The sequence below is a fragment of the Pelobates fuscus genome, chromosome 12 (genome assembly GCF_036172605.1).
Source record: "Pelobates fuscus isolate aPelFus1 chromosome 12, aPelFus1.pri, whole genome shotgun sequence".
NCBI lineage: Eukaryota > Metazoa > Chordata > Amphibia > Anura > Pelobatidae > Pelobates > Pelobates fuscus.
The window spans coordinates 37,648,840-37,667,313 of NC_086328.1; the positions used below are offsets into that span (position 1 = coordinate 37,648,840).

The window sequence follows — 18,474 nt, forward strand, 5'->3', positions numbered from 1 at the left end:
ATATTGCACAGTAAATAGAGTGTATTTTTTATGACATAGGAATTTAAATTTAAATTTAAACATAGGAATTTATAAGAAAACCCACTGTAAATTGTGGGCCTATCTTATTAGCAAAATTTGCTAATGATATCTTACTGGTAATAATACCATAGTTTAGTATACTGTCACACCCAATAATATTTTTAGTATGATTGAAAATTGGATTTCATTAACTCTAACATATTTTTAAGGTTTGACCAGATAAATTATTTTGAGGGACACGTACAAGGAATATATTTTTTTAAGATCGATTTAATATTTAATTAAAGCCTTGTTCACTAAAAAATGCATTCTTTGTTTTCCACAACAAGATAGTGGCTGGACTATGTTAAATATTTTAAAGGGCACTTACCAGGAATTTTAGAGAGAGAAAAAAGGTCAAACATGAGAGCTGTCATTTTTTTTTTTTTTTTTTGTGAACGTAAATATAAAGTCGAAAAAATTATGTCGATGTTCGATTGGTTCTTTTTAAAAAAAATCATCCTTAACGGTTCAACCAACTGATATATTGCAAGTGAAGAAATGCATTTCTGGTAAAACAAAAAAAAAGTCCATACACAGACAAGGAGCACAGTGTTCAATTAAAAAGGGAGCTTCAAATCTCCTTAATTATGCACCATTTTTAAAGAGAGACTATCACTCCTCCATAATTTATACCATTAAATAAACTATTGAAAATTACCTATAACTCGTGTTAACCTTTTTCCCATGAAAGCCCTGTTTTCTTCAAAATTATATTAATGATACAGCTACTCAATATACACTGGGGACAAAGCCAAACCAGGACAAACATGCAAATGAAGAGGAGACTCAGAGACATTTTTTTTATTTCTCCTCTTCTCTGTATGGTTTCTTTATGTTAACTGCCAGGTGCAGATCGGGACATACTGTGTAACTAACTATGACTGACGGGAAGCCAAGATGAACGTATCCAGAAGCAGGATAAAAACAATCTTATGTTTTGCTCTTCACAAATACTTACCTGTAAAATACAAGAGATAAGTAAACCCGATATAAACAATCTTGGAAAGTGAAGCTACCCTTTAAGGATATGATGCTCCGTTTAATTAAGGATACATGACGGAAATATTCCGTCACGATTCCCTTTTATTTATGAAGTTGTGTCCTTAAGAGGTTCATGTTTGATATAATGAATATTATGTGTGTGATATGGTGAACAATGCATTTATTGGTGGATTTATTATCCACTTTCAGAAGAGAAATACAGCACTAGATTTATCACTTTAGCATTTTATTGTTCTTTTCACTTGAGAATTACGCTCTCAACATTTACCGTAGGATCACATTTAGTTATTAAATGTTCTTTTGGCCAACAACGGATTTAAGGAACCGGCTTCAATATATTTGTGGGCCTTCAATTACTGATAGTCATTGCAATACTCTTGCAATCAACCCTTGTCAGTAGCGTTTAATAAATAATTATAAATAATAGAAGGGACGAGCGATTATTTACCCGTCAAACGTTCGAGTATGAGTGATTGGCATTGTCATGATCTTGGTATGATTTGCTTGCAGCTGAGTTGGTGGTCATTACCAGGTCCACAGCAAATTTAACCAGCACGGCTAACATTATAGACTTATGTCATGGGAGTTATGTCATCCCATTAGAACTGTGGCTAATAATATGGCCTTCAATTCTTCAACAGGATAATGACTTGAAACTATGTCAGCAAGATCTCAAAACTTAGTGGGACAGTTCTTGATCATTGCTTTAACATTGTACTGTGTTTGCATCTTCACGTATTCCAAGGCAGTTATAAGAGAAAAAACAATGGCGGGTATGAAATAATCCTAGCTACCAACAGATGTACTAAAATGTTTGACTTTTTACTGTATATATAATTTTTGCGTTGGCGAAATAAAAAACAAGCGTATTATTTTGAAAAAAAATATTATCAGCCAAGGAAATTGCTATATAATAAATAAAACATTGTGATCGTACTGTTATTTTAATCAATATTGCTGTGATGATTGTCGAGTTACTTACATACCTTCAGAAATCGACCGCAAAATTTTTAAATAGGAATGATATGGGGAAGAACTGTGTAACACATTAAATGAATTGGTAAGGAGACATTATATCCATGTCTAACTATGGTAAACCCAGAACAGAGTTTTACTGTACTATTTTCTTACTTTAATGCAGATATTTATTGAAATGATCAATTTTGCTGGTAAATTGTGTGTAAATTTACGAAAATGTGCTGAGGCTGTATCAAAATGTTAAACAATGTACACCTTGGTGTAGAAGTAATCGTACGAACATTGAGAGTAGAAAATAAAGATTTTTATAATGTTGCATGGAAGATTCATTTAATGCCTTACAAAGTTGTGCAACAATGTATGATGTATTATTATTATTACTGGTATTTTTATTGCGTCTGCATATTCTGTAGCGCTTTACATTATTATGAGAGGGGGAGATTTAACAATAAATGAGACAATTACAAAATCTTACAGGAACAATAGATTGAAGAGGACCCTGCTCAAATGAGCTTACAGTCTAGAGGAGGTTGGGTATGAAGCACAATGGGGTAGGAGATATGTGTAAACAAAAAAAAAAAAAACATGCACGCACGCACGCACACACACACACACTCTCTCTCTCTCTCTAAATTTGATTTTACATCTTAACTTTAATGGTAATAATAAGACATATGTGAGGATCTGGTATTAAACTTAACCTTTCTGCCTCAAGTTGGAAATATTTCTTGTAGACTATTAACCAGAATTTGCTCAGTTTTTTTTTCTTTGCTGTCTCGCAGTTTTATATCGAACGTCATCCAATCACCGATCAGCAGAATCTTTAGGAATGACTGACAGAAGACTTCAATAGAAGGTTATCATGATGAGTAGGACAGCCACTAAGAGGCTGAGATCATGCGCACAAAATCTAGAGTTAAAATAGGAAGTGCTTTGGAAGGAGCCCTTTGCTCTGTTTCAGTTACCTCATAACTATGGGGTTAGTTTTAAATCTAAGCAATACCCTCCTTATATCATTGCTTACTTGATTTCTCATGTAAGCAGTTTCTGTAACAGAAATGTATTACATTTTTAGCTTGCAATATGTATTTGTCCTTGCAGCATGCTTACAGTATAGCTCAGATTTCAGAGTCTGCCAAATGGAGACATTTATGTTTTTAGATGTTTCAGTTAAGAGATTTTTTTTTAAGTTCTAGATTCTTTAGTCTGATCAATCTGTTCTGGATCTAGGAGGTTATTCAGTTAAAGGAACACTTCACAAGATTTTTTTGTTTGTTTTGTTTTAACAATTCGCGGTTTAGTTGATATATCCCCAAATAAAGTATGCATGCATTTTTGCTGCATGTTTTCATCAGGGAATATATAAAGAAAATAAAAGGAAAGGACTTGCAAAAGTGCAGATCAGATGCTTGAAGCCTGTGCAAGCCCTCCTCCTCATCGAGGAGCCTCTGATTCTCAGCCGCACATGCACTTTCCATGTGCAGGAGGGGAACAGTGGACGACGCAGAAGCTGGATAGGACTAGGAGCAGAGGAGAAAGAAGGTACTGGGGATTCAGAGGTACAATGAGTTATGTGGATGTGTCTGCATGGGAGCGCACTACCAGACTTGGAGAGGAGGGCACTGGCAACTCAGTCAATGGAGCCAATCGAAAGGATCAAGAAAACCTCCATGGCTATTTGATTGGCAGCCAGGGAAGTGTTTCTTAAATGAGTTATAAAAGCATATATTTCTCATGGGAATAGATACTTTTGCAATGTTCAATTAAAATGCTTGTTCAACCTGAAATGCTTTATGTGTGTGGAGTGCTCCACTAAGAGCTTGTATTATGTTCCAAATCGCAATATCCACCCTATTAAGAATTGGTATTATTCTCTTGATATCACAATTTGTTCACTTAAAAGCTTGCAGTCTTTACTATATCTCATGGTTCACTCGTGAGCTTGCAATGTGCCCCAGATATCACTTTTTGTTTAAGTAAGCACTTTTAGTGTGTTGTAGAGCCAAATTAATAGTTTGCACTTTTGCAGCAGTATAAGTCGTGATCTGCTCAAATAAAAGATTTCAATGAGCTCAAGATCCTGCAACTAACACGATTAAGAATCTGAAAGGTGTTCTAGAGCAAAGTCTGCTCAGTTAAATTGATATCTGTTACTTGGAAGGTGCCTTTCACAACAACTGCCCAAGCTATTATTAGTACTAAAGTAATTCACAAACGGAGTTTACCGCACTTACACCTAGGAATCCAGGTGCTTATCAGGGCCAAGGTTGGCAAACTCAGTGAAGTGTTAGTTTATTGGATGACACTGTTACAAGAGAGGAAGCAAGGTGGGTTACCAAGGTGTGGGGAAGGAAATCTATTAACAATTTAATTGATATGCTTTCCTAAAGTAGTGAGTTTTTAATGATCTCTTGAAGCAACTGAGACTGGGTGAGAGTCTAACGGAGCGGGGAAGGGAGCTCCACAGGGATGGCAGAGCCCTCGCGGAGTGGCCTGGACAAAATATACTTGTGAATTAATAAGGATAGGTAGGTAGAAGCAGTGTAGTACAGAGATTTGTAAGCAAGAACCAGAATTTTAAATTGAGCCCTATAACTTACGGGAAGCCAGTGTAAGGACTGACAGAAGGGTAGGTATGGAAGGTGTGGGCAGACAGGAAGATTAGCCTTGCCACTGCATTCATTAGAGAGTGTAACGGGGCCAGCTGGAAATGCTTTAGTCCACTGAAGCGGATTGCAGTAGTCAAACCGAGTGATGATAAAGGCATGGACCAGCACCATGGCCACATCTGGCATTAGATGGGGCAGATGCAAGCTATGTTTTTGAGATAGAAGTGGCAGGACTTCGAAAGTGAATAGACTTGACGGGTGAAGGAGAAGAAGGAGTTGAAGAGAACACCAAGGCTCAAGCCTATGAGGTAAAAACAATGGTAGTTACATTGACTTGGGGGAGGAAAGACAACAAGCTCTGTTTTGGACAGGTACAGTTTAAGGAAATGAGCAGCGATCCAGTTGGAAATAGCAGAGAGACGGTCAGAGACACATGTCAAGAGGAACTGTGAGAGATCAGAAAAGGACAGAAAGATTTGCGTGTCATCCACAAATAAATAAAATTGGGAGCCGGAAGAGCTGATGAGTTTACCAAGGGAGGTGGCATGTATTGAGAACAGTAAGGGACCAAGGACAAAAACTTGGGGAACACCGACAGAGAGGGATTGTGGAGGAGAGGAAGAGCCAGAAAAATAAATGCTGAACGTTGATACTTGTCCCTAAATTAACTTTGCACGTAGCAGCAATCATAGGCATTCAATGTTCCACTAAGGTACAGTAGAAGTTCGTGTGAGAATAAGATTAATTTTTCCCTGATTGGTGGGTCCTATCAAATTGTAACCTAGCGTGAAGGAGCTAAGTGAAAATCAAGCCCCTCACTATGATTGAAGGAAAATTTTGTCCCATGACCAGTCTCTTGGTTTCATAAATCCAAAACAGGTCCTTATCCCTAATACTTGTCTGTCATATATTAGGTATTTAAAGAGGTTAAAAGCAAGAATGATACACTCCTGCTGCAGAGATGGTCTTATATATTTATGTTTTAACAATCTGTATATTTATTATCCACAAAAAAACACTACAACACAATAGAGTCTAACAGGGATATAAGTAAAGCTATAACTGAAGATTGGACGGACTTTTGCGTGAAACTGGTGCAAATATATATTCAGTTACTCTTTATTTACCTTTACAGCAAGTAATAATAACATCATGATATTAATAAAAAAAAGTGGTGGGGTGAGAGAAAAGCAAAGTTTTGTGCCCCTCCCTGTCACAGGTGGACTGTAGAGCCTGAAATTGAGGCATACAGGAATGTAGTCTACAGTTTTCAATTAAAAAAAACTGTTACAAAAACATAAATACAACTATTCTACAAAAAGACTTAATAATGAAATGTAACTTTTATTTAAGATGAGCATTCACTCTCAGAGTTGTGTACACGAGCATGGTTCCGTGTGGGTCCATTACCTATTCACCTTGCTAGACCACATACCTCTCAATTCAGGTCTGTCTGAGAACGTAGTGTTTTTTTCCACAAAGTGGGTGGTCCACTCAGAAAGGGACCTAACAGCCTGATGCTAGTTTCATGACACCATTAAGAGGATACGCCACTGTCCAATAAAAATAAATAAATCACTATTTAGTAGTTATAGCTACAAGAAAAAAATGCATGCATTTATTTATGATTTTTTGTCATTGGTTTTATATCTAAAATAGCTTGCAAATGCTTCAGTTCTCTGTAGCCTTTGCAAACCCCACACCCAGTGGGGTGTAACAACGTACACTTATAAAAAGTGGCAGTTTCTATTGAAATATGCACTTTTTTGCAAAACGAAATTTAAAAAAATAAATAAATAATAAAGCCATTAAACCATAAATTGCCTAATCTGGGTCTATTGCGAGATATGAGACCATAGAGTGTAAATTTGGTAATGTCCCCCTGACATATGTTATGAAGATGTAGACTGGAATATGTGATGAATCGGAGAAGATATGACAGATGTGATATCATCTTATCCCTGCATATCCAAGAATTAGAGGCAGATGTATTGAAGGAACTTGCTGTGTTTGCCTCTGTAGCAGAGCTCCTGTATCTCTACTGGATATTTCTGCTGGAATTTCCTCATAGCTGGAAGAAGAGTCTTTTAGTGTTTATAGTCCCTTTTCCCCAGACATCCGTCGACATATAATGCTGGGGAGAACAACTGGTTTTATTGAGAACCATGCAGGTTTATATACACAGACCCCAGCATGGGGTCTCCAGCAGGATTTAGGATAGCAAATCCTGTAATCTGTGTGTCTGGGATTGCGACATCCATCATTGTGGCAAACCTAGCCACTTAAGACTGTATTTCTGTGTAATGGTTGCCCTAAAGACTGCAGGAATATGTCTTTATTCTATGTTCTGCTTTACATGCGCTAGAGAGCATTCGTATGCTAGTGGCACGAAAGCCGTGAGCAGTCATATGGTAGTTTCATGAACAGTGAATTTCAACAGTGTTCGTGAAACAAGCAAACTACCAAATTGGGAGACCACACAAGGGGGTTTTGTGTCTCCCATTAAGGATTGCAACTATGTATCCACAGCTCATTAATGTGTTTTGTGGATGGCCGCCGTTCGTATGCCGAACACGTGGTGGCGGCCATCTTTGGTCACGAAAGCCCAGCGGTGTTTGGTCGTCGAGTGCCTGGAACTAAAATCGGCTACTTGACTTCACGAACACCGCTGGACTTCCAGACCGTTCGGATTAAATATTCTTTTGGTAGATGAATGCGCTCAGTCTATTCTCTTATTGCAGTGCCTGTTCGTATAAAATTGTCATTCGAATGGCTTTCGTTTTCTAGTGCAGGGATCTGAGCGGTATTTCATCAGATGGTGCGCTCAGATCCCAGCTATCTAATGAAGGGTAAAGCCAATTAATATTGTACAAGTTATGCATTTTTGTGTGAAATGGTGTAATTTGCTGTACTGGGAGATAATCTAATTAACAGTACATTCTTGGGTGATTATCTCTCCAGTACAGCAGGGAATTATGGGAAACAGCCTTGCATGGTCAGTTTCCTACACAGTCCACCTGATTAAAACCCCTGAAATACCAGTTTAGAAACCCCTTGCATGGGGACTTGTATAAATACGGTGACAAGGCAATAAAGGCTCAGTTGACTCCCAGACTATGTGTCGTCTAGTTCTTGGGAGGAAGGGATTATTATTACGCTACCTGGATATCTGTATGCTGTACCTGACTACCAGCAGGGATATTGTGGATAATACTACTACATGATACATGAGAATTGTGGAAATGCCAGGAAGTCAAAGTTTGGACTGTCTGCTAGGAATGTCCTGGCCAAAAAGTGATCAAGATTGGTTCCTGTGAACTGAAGAAAGGGGCATCCCCTGGCTCTCAGGAATGGCCTGTGCCTTCCCTCCTAGCCTTCTGCTAAGGGGGTCAGAACAGTGGGGTAAATTGACTGGGTCGAGGTAGAGCTTGTGGCCAAGCCGCAATTGCAGCGTGGCGTTTTGCTACACATGTGCAATACCCTCCCAATTCTTTCCAAGTTTGATGATCTAAGCCAAAAAGTCAGAGCGGGGTGGAGCCAATTGCGACGGACCCTCACGGCTCTGGAAAAAAAGGTGAAATTAAAGGACCACTATAGGCACCCAGACCACTTCAGCTTAATGAAGTGGTCTGGGTGCCAGGTCCATCTAGGGTTAACCCTGCCTGCTGTAAACATAGCAGTTTCAGAGAAACTGCTATGCTTACATATGGGTTAATCCAGCCTCTAGTGGCTGTCTCATTAACAGCCGCTAGAGGCGCTTCCGCGCTTCTCACTGTGATTTTCACAGTGAGAAGATGCCAGCGTCCATAGGAAAGCATTGAGAATGCTTTCCTATGGACTGACTGAATGCCCATGCGCATTCGGAGGAAGAGGGAGGAGAGTCCCCAGCGCCGAGGGTGCCCGGCGCTGGAGAAAGGTAAGTGTTTAACCCCTTCCTCATTCTAGAGCCCAGCGGGAGGGGGACCATGAAGGTGGGGGGGGACCTATTTATACTATACTGACAGGAAAACAAGTTTGTTTTCCTGGCACTATAGTGGTCCTTTAACACATTTAAACTGTAGGGAGAGCGGGGCAGGACAACAAAACATTGCTATTAGAACTATAGTGTCAGGAATACATATTTGTATTCCTGACACTATAGTGCTCCTTCAAGCAGTTCTTGCATAAATTTCTGTTATTTTGTATTACACTATATTAAATTAATCTCCTACAGCAACAAAGAGATTAAAGTTAAATGGACAGTTTTACAATACACTTGATTACTGCCTTCACTGTATTCATGGTTGGGGAACTGAACGAGGAATAATTCTATTTTTTAATTAAGAATGATATAAAGAGACCTGTTTAGTTGTGCAATAAATATGTGTTTAACTGCCAGTAAGAAAACAGTAGAAATTAAAAATGTACAACGCACAACGTTAATTAAATTAGTCACCCACTTAATTACTTTGTTTTCTACTGAATGTCTTAAATAAACTTTTAAAGTAGACACTTTGTGTATCACACTACAGAGTTTGAAGTGAAAACAAAAATGTATTAAATAATTTATTGCATTTTATTAGTTGTATGATTTGTGATGATATGTAAGTTATTTGTGCCCCACCGACCTCCCCGCACTCCAATTGTGACGGTGATATCGTGTATGCCCTTCCTATATATTATTCCTAGAGGTATCAAAAGATTTCTGGGGTTCCTTGGTACCAGCAGGGATTTCATTTGTGCTGGTATTTTTACTGCATCACTGGGAACTAAAGCTTTGCACTGCGCAACGGGATAGACCATAGATGTGGCCCCTAAATGGTTAAAGGAGAAAAAGGGCTTTCTTTTGATACCTTATTTGTATACATAACACAGCATTAAATATGAATACAATATTAAAAAAAAGGAAAAAAATAAACACATTTTTCTCAGTTTTGCATTTAATAATGTGTACAACAAGTTCAGCTAAAGGAAATTAACAATATATATTCACTTATTAGTCTTGATTGTATATATATGTCTAAGATTTTAATTGCAAAAAATGAAAAAGGGTTTAAAAACTAAAATTTTGCAGTTCAGAGATGCTCAGTGTGATTGATGATCAAGATTGCTGATCTCAGCCATGGAGGCGGGGCCAATTGTGGCGATACTGGCGCCGCAGTTAAAAATCTTCTCACTGCAATTAGAGGCGGGCTGAGGAACTAAACAGCCTCTCCAGAACTATAGTGTCAGGAATACATGTTTGTATTCCTAACACTATATTGTTTATTTAAATTAAAATGTCTGGTTTGTAATTGGATGCCTTGCGTAAATTCTGTCTTCCTTTTAATTCACTGTGCCCATAAAATAATCATAACGAGAAATATAGTAATTATTAAGATAAAATAAACAATAAATATAATGCGATCCACTACCAATGCTGCAAAGTACCACTCAGACTCCATATTGAATGTGCTGCTAGGCTTCCTGGAGTTTTCTCGAATGTTATCAATCTCTGTCAATATCTTCGTTAGTATCTGTGCCTCCAGACTGATTTTTACTTTTTGTGAATCCTTCTTCCATCTATTTTTCATCTTAAACCCTTCTTTATTTGTCTCATGGGAATCTGCAATCAAAAAGAATTAATAAATGGAATAAAAATATTGTGTATGACAGGGCTCGACAAAGACCAAATCCTGGGATTTGTGAGCTCTTTCCCTCTGGGACGAGCTGTTGACCGGCTGCTAGTTCTGTAGGCAGGCTGCGAAGGAGTTGTGATCTTCATGCTCTGCTCCCTCGCATGCCACTTAGTGAGGCTGGAGCCGGAATATGATGTCACTCGACCCTCACTAAGTGGCACGTGAAGAAGCAGAGTAGGAAGATCACAGGTTCCTCACCGCCTGACTACAGAATTTGTCAAGCCATGGTGTATGAGGTCTTGGCTTATGCTAGTCTACATTTGTGCTACTTAATATTCATTTCCCTCACACTTGGCTTTGATTTCCTGACAGTTTTGATTTTGGCCTGGACCACTCCTTCCAGCCTGAAGAAGCTTTGTTTGTAAGAACCTAGGAGGTTAACAGGCATGTGCGAGTCCACTTTTATGTCCTAAACTCTGGTACTCTGGTAACATTGAACCTCAAGAGTTCTAATACTAAGACCTTTTCTTTGCCTAAACTCACCTGTGTTCTCTATGACGACTGTGACTTGATTGCTCTCTACAGCATTTGGCTTCATGTACAGTAAACTTGCTAAACAGTGCAGAATTAATGTTTTCATCCATTGAGGGACATGTTTCTCTTTTAAAGATAGGTCCATCATGTAGGCGTTACCCACACAGCCAGCTATACTGAAAATCATCAGTGCCATGCATACACAGCAGAATATACCTGTGTAGAAAAGAGAGCAGATTTATATTTGAAAAAATATACCCACAAAACCATTTCTTTACAGACAGAGTTATTCACTAAAGTGAGAATTTTTGGTAATGTGAATTTCCAATATAAGGACAAAATAGCCAGACTGGAACAAATTAATCAAGTCAGCTATGCTTTCATTTTTGCTACTTTGGTCTTATAGGGACACTCTAAGCATCAAAAACATATTTAGTAATATTATTTTCAGACTGTATTGCCTTACCTAGTTTTATGTCTTTTGCAGACACTGACATAACTGCTAAACCCCATTTTATGATCATTAAAGGGACACTCTAAACACCAATATAACTTGAGCATCTTTCAGCTTAAAGTAACTTTAGCTTAATGTAGTGGTTATGGTGTATAGATCACGAAACTGCAATATCCCCATTCAACTCATTGTCATTTTGAAGTTAAATCACGTTATTTATACAGCTCAATAACTAATCTGACAGTATTCAGACTGAACTAGCAGTGCTCAATCTGTATGTATGAAATGATGACAGTGATATGGTTCAATGAAGCTATATACAGTAGCAGGACCGGTGCAATGATAAAAAAAAATGCATTGTCACCTATGTGTCCCTTAATTACCCCTCTTGGATTTCTTACACCTTTTGTGTTTTTTATCCTCCCCTTTTTGTCTAACACTCCTCTAGTATATCTTATCCCCCATTATTTTCCTTTGTGTCTCTTACACCTCATCGTTTGTGTTTCTTGCTTCCTTCCAGTCCTTTTGTGTCCAACCCCCTTGCACGTCTCTTTTTACACCAACTCCGTTGTGTGTCTCTTTCTAATTCCAGCCACTCCGTGTGTCTCTTTCTCCCCCAACCCTGTTGGGAGTTTCTTTCTACCCCAGCCCCTTTGTCTGTTGCATTCTTCCTCCAGTCCTTTGTGTGTCTCATTCTTCCTCCAGTCTCTTTGTGTGTCTCTTTCCCAACCTCTCTGTGTGTCTCTGGGTCCCCCCAGAACCTCTGGGTGTCTCCCCCCAGCCCTTATCTGATTCTTTTGCCCCTTCCCCAGACCCTCTGTGGCTTGTTACCAAACCCGCACAGCCTCTCTGTGTGTCTCTTTCTCTCCACAGCCCCATTTGTCTGTCTCTTCCCCAAAGCACATATCTCTTTCATCACCAGCCTCTATTTGTCACTTTGTGTGTGCCCCAGCCCTGCCATGTATCTCATCTCCCCAAGTGTCTCAGTCCCCCAGTTAACCCCATGTGTCGCATTTCCACAGTCACCCCATGTGTCTCATTCCTACAGTCACCCCATGTGTCTCTATCCCACAGCTCCCCATGTGTCTCGATCCCTCAGTCCCCCCATGTGTCTCGAGCCCCCAGTCCCCTCATGTGTATCGATCCCCCAGTCCTCCCTTGTGTCTCAATACCCCAGTACTCATATGTCTTAATCCCCCAGTCCGCATATGTGTCTCAATACTTCCAGTGTACCCATGTGTCTCATTCCCCAGCCACCCATATGTCTCATTCCCTCAGATCCTCATGTGTGTCATTCCCCTAGTCCCCTCATGTGTCTTATTCCCCCAGCCCCCCATGGGTCTAAATCCCCAGTCCCCCGTCCCCCATGTGTCTCAATTCTTCCAGTGTCCACATGCATCTCATCCCCCCAGTGTCCCCATGTGTCTCAATCCCTCATGTGGTGTCCCCATGTGTCTCAATGTCCCCATGTGTCTCAATTCACCAGCACCCCATGTGTCTCATTCCCCCAGCCTCCCCATGTGTCTCATTCCCCAAGCCCCCTTGGGCCTCAATCCTCCAGTGTCTCCATGTGTCTCAATTCATCCAGTGTCCCCATGTGTCTTAATCCCCCATTGTCGCCATGTGTCTAAATCCCACAGTGTCCCCATGTGTCTAAATCCCTCAGTGTCCACATGTGTCTCATTCCCCAGTCCACCATGTGTCTCATTCCACCAGCCCCCATGTGTCTCATTTCATCTTCTCCTTTCCCCATAAGTCTTACCTGCTTACTTTCCTACTCCTGTGTACCGTGACCAAGCATGAACTGCCAGAGAGGAGCTTGTTTCCCTCTCCCCGGTCTGACAGGAAGCACTTTGGAGCTGTCAGTGAGTGCTTTCTCTCAGACCGGGGAGAGGGTAACAAGCTACATACAGAGACCGGCAGGAAGGGAGTGTTGTGCAGTGCACTTCCCTCCTGCCGTTTAGCCGGATACTGCGCCCTTGAGCTGGTGTACCATATGGTAGTACCGGCCCTATACACTGGTAGAAATGTAGTGCAGGATCTCATACACAATCTGATCCCCCTCCCTCTCATTTGTTCTGCCATCTGGCCTGTAGTATCCAGGAAAAATGTAAGTTTGGCCCTAAATTAGAAATTCACTCAGTTTAGTGTTTAATCCTGTTAGAGATACATATTACATATACACAAATAACCCCACAAGTTCCTCTTATAGACACAGCCTAGTACATGCATATCTTGAAAAAAATACCGGCAATACTAATTTGAATTATTAATTATTTGTGTGACATCACAGTACATAACATCACAAGACGCAACATTACATGGGGGGACATAAGAGGAAATACATTTGTAAGAGGAAAATTCCATAAATCACTCATCATAAAAAAAAACACAACAACAAAAAACAAAAACAAAACTACTTACCATTTCATTTTGCTGCGTTTTGGAGAGTTGTTCTACATAGGCTCTCCGGGCAGTTGCCTGGGGGCCCCACAAGCATAGGGACCCCACCAGGATGCAAGGACAACAGGGGAGATCCTTTAATCTCCCACGCCAGTCTATGCAGAGCCAATCTCACTATCTGCCTTCAGGGGTGAGGAGTGGGTGGTGGGGCTGAAGTCGGGGATCGACTCGCTGCTGCACTATCTCAACAACTTTCTGTTTGTGGGCCCTACGAATTCCCCGGCATGTCGAATTCCCTGGCATGTGCTGGAGTGTTGCCGCAAGAAGTTCAATAGGCGGGTTTTAACGTTTGTCGTGGGGGTTAAGGGTATCCCTATTCATCATCAGGTCTTTGAGAAGGAGGCGGCAAATTTATTTCGACCGGATGGGGTACATTTGACTGAGGTCTGTCTCAACCTCATTAATTTGGTGATCCAGGAGGCGGTGGAACAGGCCTTGGGTTGTGTGGGTGGGGCCCCCCACTGATTTTAGGCATCAAACAAAGGGGTTTGTGGCGGGGGACATGTCCTTGCCAAATAGGGTGGGAGATAGTTTGCTGGTAGATGAGTAAGGGGATAATGGCCGGGTCTCATCCTCCACTGTCTCTTATGGTGAAACCTAAGGGGTACCAGGTTGGACGTGTCCCCACCGAGCTAAAAGCTGGCTGGTGGGGAGCATTATGGTTGGGTCCCCACCAAGCTAAAAGCCGGCTTGTGGGGAGCCCAAAAGGGAAGAGGAAATTATTATGCCGAGGGGGGAGGTGAGAGCCCTTTTGGAAGGGGTGAGTTAGATTGGCAATATGTTTTTTATTACATTAAGGGGGCATACTGTATGACATGATGCTACGTAATTTATATGTTAATTTATGATTGTTTTATTATGTACAGTTTTATACGTTTGGATGTGTTATACAGTATTTAGATGTTTTAATAAATGCTGTGGCCTGTTATCCAAGTTTTAGTGTCTGTCGTTATTTGGGGAATTCATGTTTGGTTTGAGGGGAATATCTCATTCAATGCCCACTACATACATACATGTAACTATAGCCACACCTCCCCTAGCTGTGACTCACATAGCCTCCACAAAAAAAGGTTTAATTATTACAGCACTGTGCGTTTACTTTATAAGTTATCTACTGTTCTGTTCTGTACAGCTTATTGTCATTGTCTGGTGTCAATAGTCAGATGCTACATGTATTTTAATGTAAACACTGCCTTTTCAGAGAAAATGTACATGGAGGCTGAAGGCACAGTCAGGGTATGTGTGTCTATGGCGGAGAGGGAGGGCAAGGGGGTATTCATCCAATTTTTTTTCTTGTTGAATTTTTCTTATGAAGAAAGATGAGAGAAAAGGAAAGATATTAACCATCCGAACATCACAATTATTTCAGTTAAAAAAAGTAATACTAAACTGCAAAACATTTACAGCATAAACGGATACATACCCAAAATTGGTGGACTGTCAGAATTAGGGAGCATGTCATTCAGAATCGTCAAAAGCACCGAGAATCCTAAGAGCCCAGTGATTTTGAATTTTAGCCTCTCACTATACGAACTCATGAACATACTGAATACATCGACAGCAATCATGAAGCAGGCTGGGATGATGAGGTTCATGATAAAAATTAGAGGGAATCTCTCTATTAAAATCTAGGGAGAAAAATGTAATAGAAAATGAAGTAGGGCATGGAGACTGCAAGATAATGTTGTTTATTTGATAACGATTAAGACAAGTAGCATACAAAACAAGCGTTATATTAGTCTTGTGGAAAATAAATGTAAGTTACGCAAAGCAGGCTGACATTAGAGACACTTGATTTTTAGAACAGGTTACAAAAAGTAACCAGACATTATGCAAGGTGTCTTGGGTTTTGGGGGGATTGATGGAGTCATATGCAATTAGGTTACCTGCGAAGGTTACATGGATCCATATGCTGTATCATACCATGACTGTGGATTGACGTCGAGCACTGTGATTCCACAACAACAAGTAACTAGGGTGATGGGTAATGTGATGTTCCTGTTTCTAATATTCCTGGTTTTGTTTTCTTCTTCTTTCTTTGGGCATTGTGTAAAAAAAAAAGGTTTACTGTGCCTTGCTGTTACACAAGAGAGGCAGCACTGTAAAAATTGTGACCACTTAGAGTTGAATAGCGAACTTGTGCTAATATTAATATACTAAGTTTTTATCTACAAATATATGGTATTTTATTTTTCTCATGTGTATATATTATTTGGATGTAATGTCTGTTTAAATAGAATTACATTTGGATATATAAATATGCAAAAATACATCTTTATAAATAGAATAAGTCGGAAATTGAAAATGTATTATTGTTTTTGAAAGAATCGTAATGATTACTATGGAGTGCAATATAAAGTTTCTTATGTTTAAGAGTTTTAATACATTACATGCTGCTAAAAATGAATGTAAGAAGAGAACACTTCGATCAGAATACACATGGACATCTAGTAAATTGATTCAGGGATAGAAAGAAGCAATAAGAAAGAGGACACCTAAAAGATTCTAAATTAAGTATGATATATAGAAATCAACTATTGAATGTATTGGTCTAAAGTGAATCTTCCTTTATTGTCTCTGGGGTCATGCCGGTGTTGAACTAACTTTCTTCTATTATCCCTGCAATTATGCCGGTTCGGATACACTGTCTACAGGGGAGATGAACCGCAAGCTGGAACGCACGGAAGTGACGTATCGGCATAAAATTACGGGACCGGAAGTGACGAACCGACATGGATACCCGGAAGTTTGCAAAGAGGGAGGCTTTATACGCTGGCCGTCACTGTTGCTATGGTGATTGCCCGCGAAATTACAAGCCGGAAACCAATTAGTTAACCCCTGAGAGGGGTACATATAGCAGGAATCAGTCCAAGAGAAGATACAAAGACTTTTTCACATCCAGCTGAGGAAGCCCTCACGGCGAAACACGTCCTGGGAATACTGTGCGGAACAGACTTTGGAATACTGTACTTTTATGCCTATATAGTGTTATTTTTTTTATATATTTTTTATATTTTATTGATAATAGTACAATAAAGTTGATGTATCTTTTATAATCACTCTTGGCATTTTCCTGCTATTTTGAAAGAAGGATTGTGGTTCTTAACCACATATGCTATTGGATCAGAGCCGATGTGGATGGCTCTGGGTTTGTAAGTACCCTATTTACCTTACTTATCACAAGGCATAAGACCTATGTTATTGCACCATATGTGCTCTTCCTTATCTATTATAGAATACAAGAGAGAGAAGAACACATATGAAAGAAGGGATAAGAGCCGCCTTTACGGATCCCAAAAGCCATTCTATTGAGCTATATAGATGTAGCTTCTAAAAGTGTGAGTGGGAAATGTATATTCTCCTTTGTATATACCTACCTTTGTACCACAGTTTGCACTGTTTTTTTTTTTTTTTTTTTGCTCATGTTTTTAGGGAACTGCATATGAACCATTGTGATTTATATGAGACAAGTCAAGGTATTTTGAATTATATCTCTGCTCTCCACTACACCGAACACTTTCTATTTTGGTTTTAACCATATAAAATAAAGCGCTTCACCTTCACACTGGCTATATTTTGTTGTTGAAAGATAAAACTTAGGTGCAGAGCAGCTGACCATTAGTTGGGTTACTATGCTGTTGAATTTGAATAGTGTCAGAATATTGGTGCTGGTACCTTCCCCTGTTTTGTGCTAATACTGCTTAAATAGTTATGATGCTTCCTTGTTGCGATTAGCAACTTTTATCTGTATACCTTGTGAAAAGCTCAAATAAAGATAAAAAAAAGTAACCTTAACTATCACATGTAGTGCAAGAGATGTATTTTTTGTAAAAGGGACCCTTTAGTCACCCAGACTACTAACTTAATCTCAATCGGAATGCAAAAAAAGGCACCCGTCATGAATGCATGAAATCTCAAACTTGCCTCAAAAACGAAAGCGTTAACATTTCATTAGACAGAGAGAAGTAAATAAACACTATAGTGCTAGGAATACATAACATAGTTAAATAGTTAAATAGTTACATAGTTACATAGCTGAAAAGAGACTTGCGTCCATCAAGTTCAGCCTCCCTCACATTTGCTTTTTGCTGTTGATCCAAAAGAAGGCAAAAAAACCCAGTTTGAAGCACTTACAATTTTGCAACAAGCTAGGAAAAAAATTCCTTCTTGACCCCAGAATGGCAGTCAGATTTATCCTTGGATCAAGCAGTTATTACCCTACATTGAAAGATTATATCCTTGAATATTCTGTTTTTGCAAGTATGCATCTAGTAGCTGTTTGAACATCTGTATGGACTCTGATAAAACCACTTCTTCAGACAAAGAATTCCACATCCTTATTGTTCTTACAGTAAAAAAATCTTTCCTTTGCCTTAGACAAAATCTTCTTTCTTCCAGTCTAAACGCATGACCTTGTGTCCTATGTAAAGTCCGGTTTGTGAATAGATTTACACACAATGGTTTGTATTTGCACGAATATATTTGTATAATGTTATCATATCCCCTTCCCAGGTGATGTTTTTCTAAACTAAATAGGTTTAAATTTGTTAACCTTTCCTCATACCTGATATGTTCCATTCCTTTTATTAATTTTGTAGCCCGCCTCTGCACTTTTTCTAGTGCCATAATATCCTTCTTTAGAACAGGTGCCCAAAATTGCACAGCATATTCAATATGTGGTCTTACCAGTGATTTATAAAGAGGCAAAATTATATTCTCGTCCCGAGAATGAATGCCCTTTTTCATGCATGACAATACCTTACTGGCCTTAGCC

General features: G+C 39.4%; 1 protein-coding gene across 1 annotated transcript in view; it reads right to left on the reverse strand.

Annotated features, from left to right (window-relative positions):
* Nucleotides 1-8,846: 8,846 nt before the first annotated feature.
* LOC134578472 (5-hydroxytryptamine receptor 3C-like) overlaps nt 8,847-18,474 on the reverse strand; it is a 72,352-nt gene continuing 62,724 nt past the window's right edge. The window contains exons 7-10 of the mRNA XM_063437471.1: nt 15,124-15,328; nt 10,793-10,999; nt 10,062-10,236; nt 8,847-8,859 (exon numbers count right to left, since the gene is read on the reverse strand). Of these exons, the coding sequence (XP_063293541.1) occupies nt 8,847-8,859; nt 10,062-10,236; nt 10,793-10,999; nt 15,124-15,328 (600 nt within the window). The remainder of the gene's footprint in view (nt 8,860-10,061; nt 10,237-10,792; nt 11,000-15,123; nt 15,329-18,474) is intronic.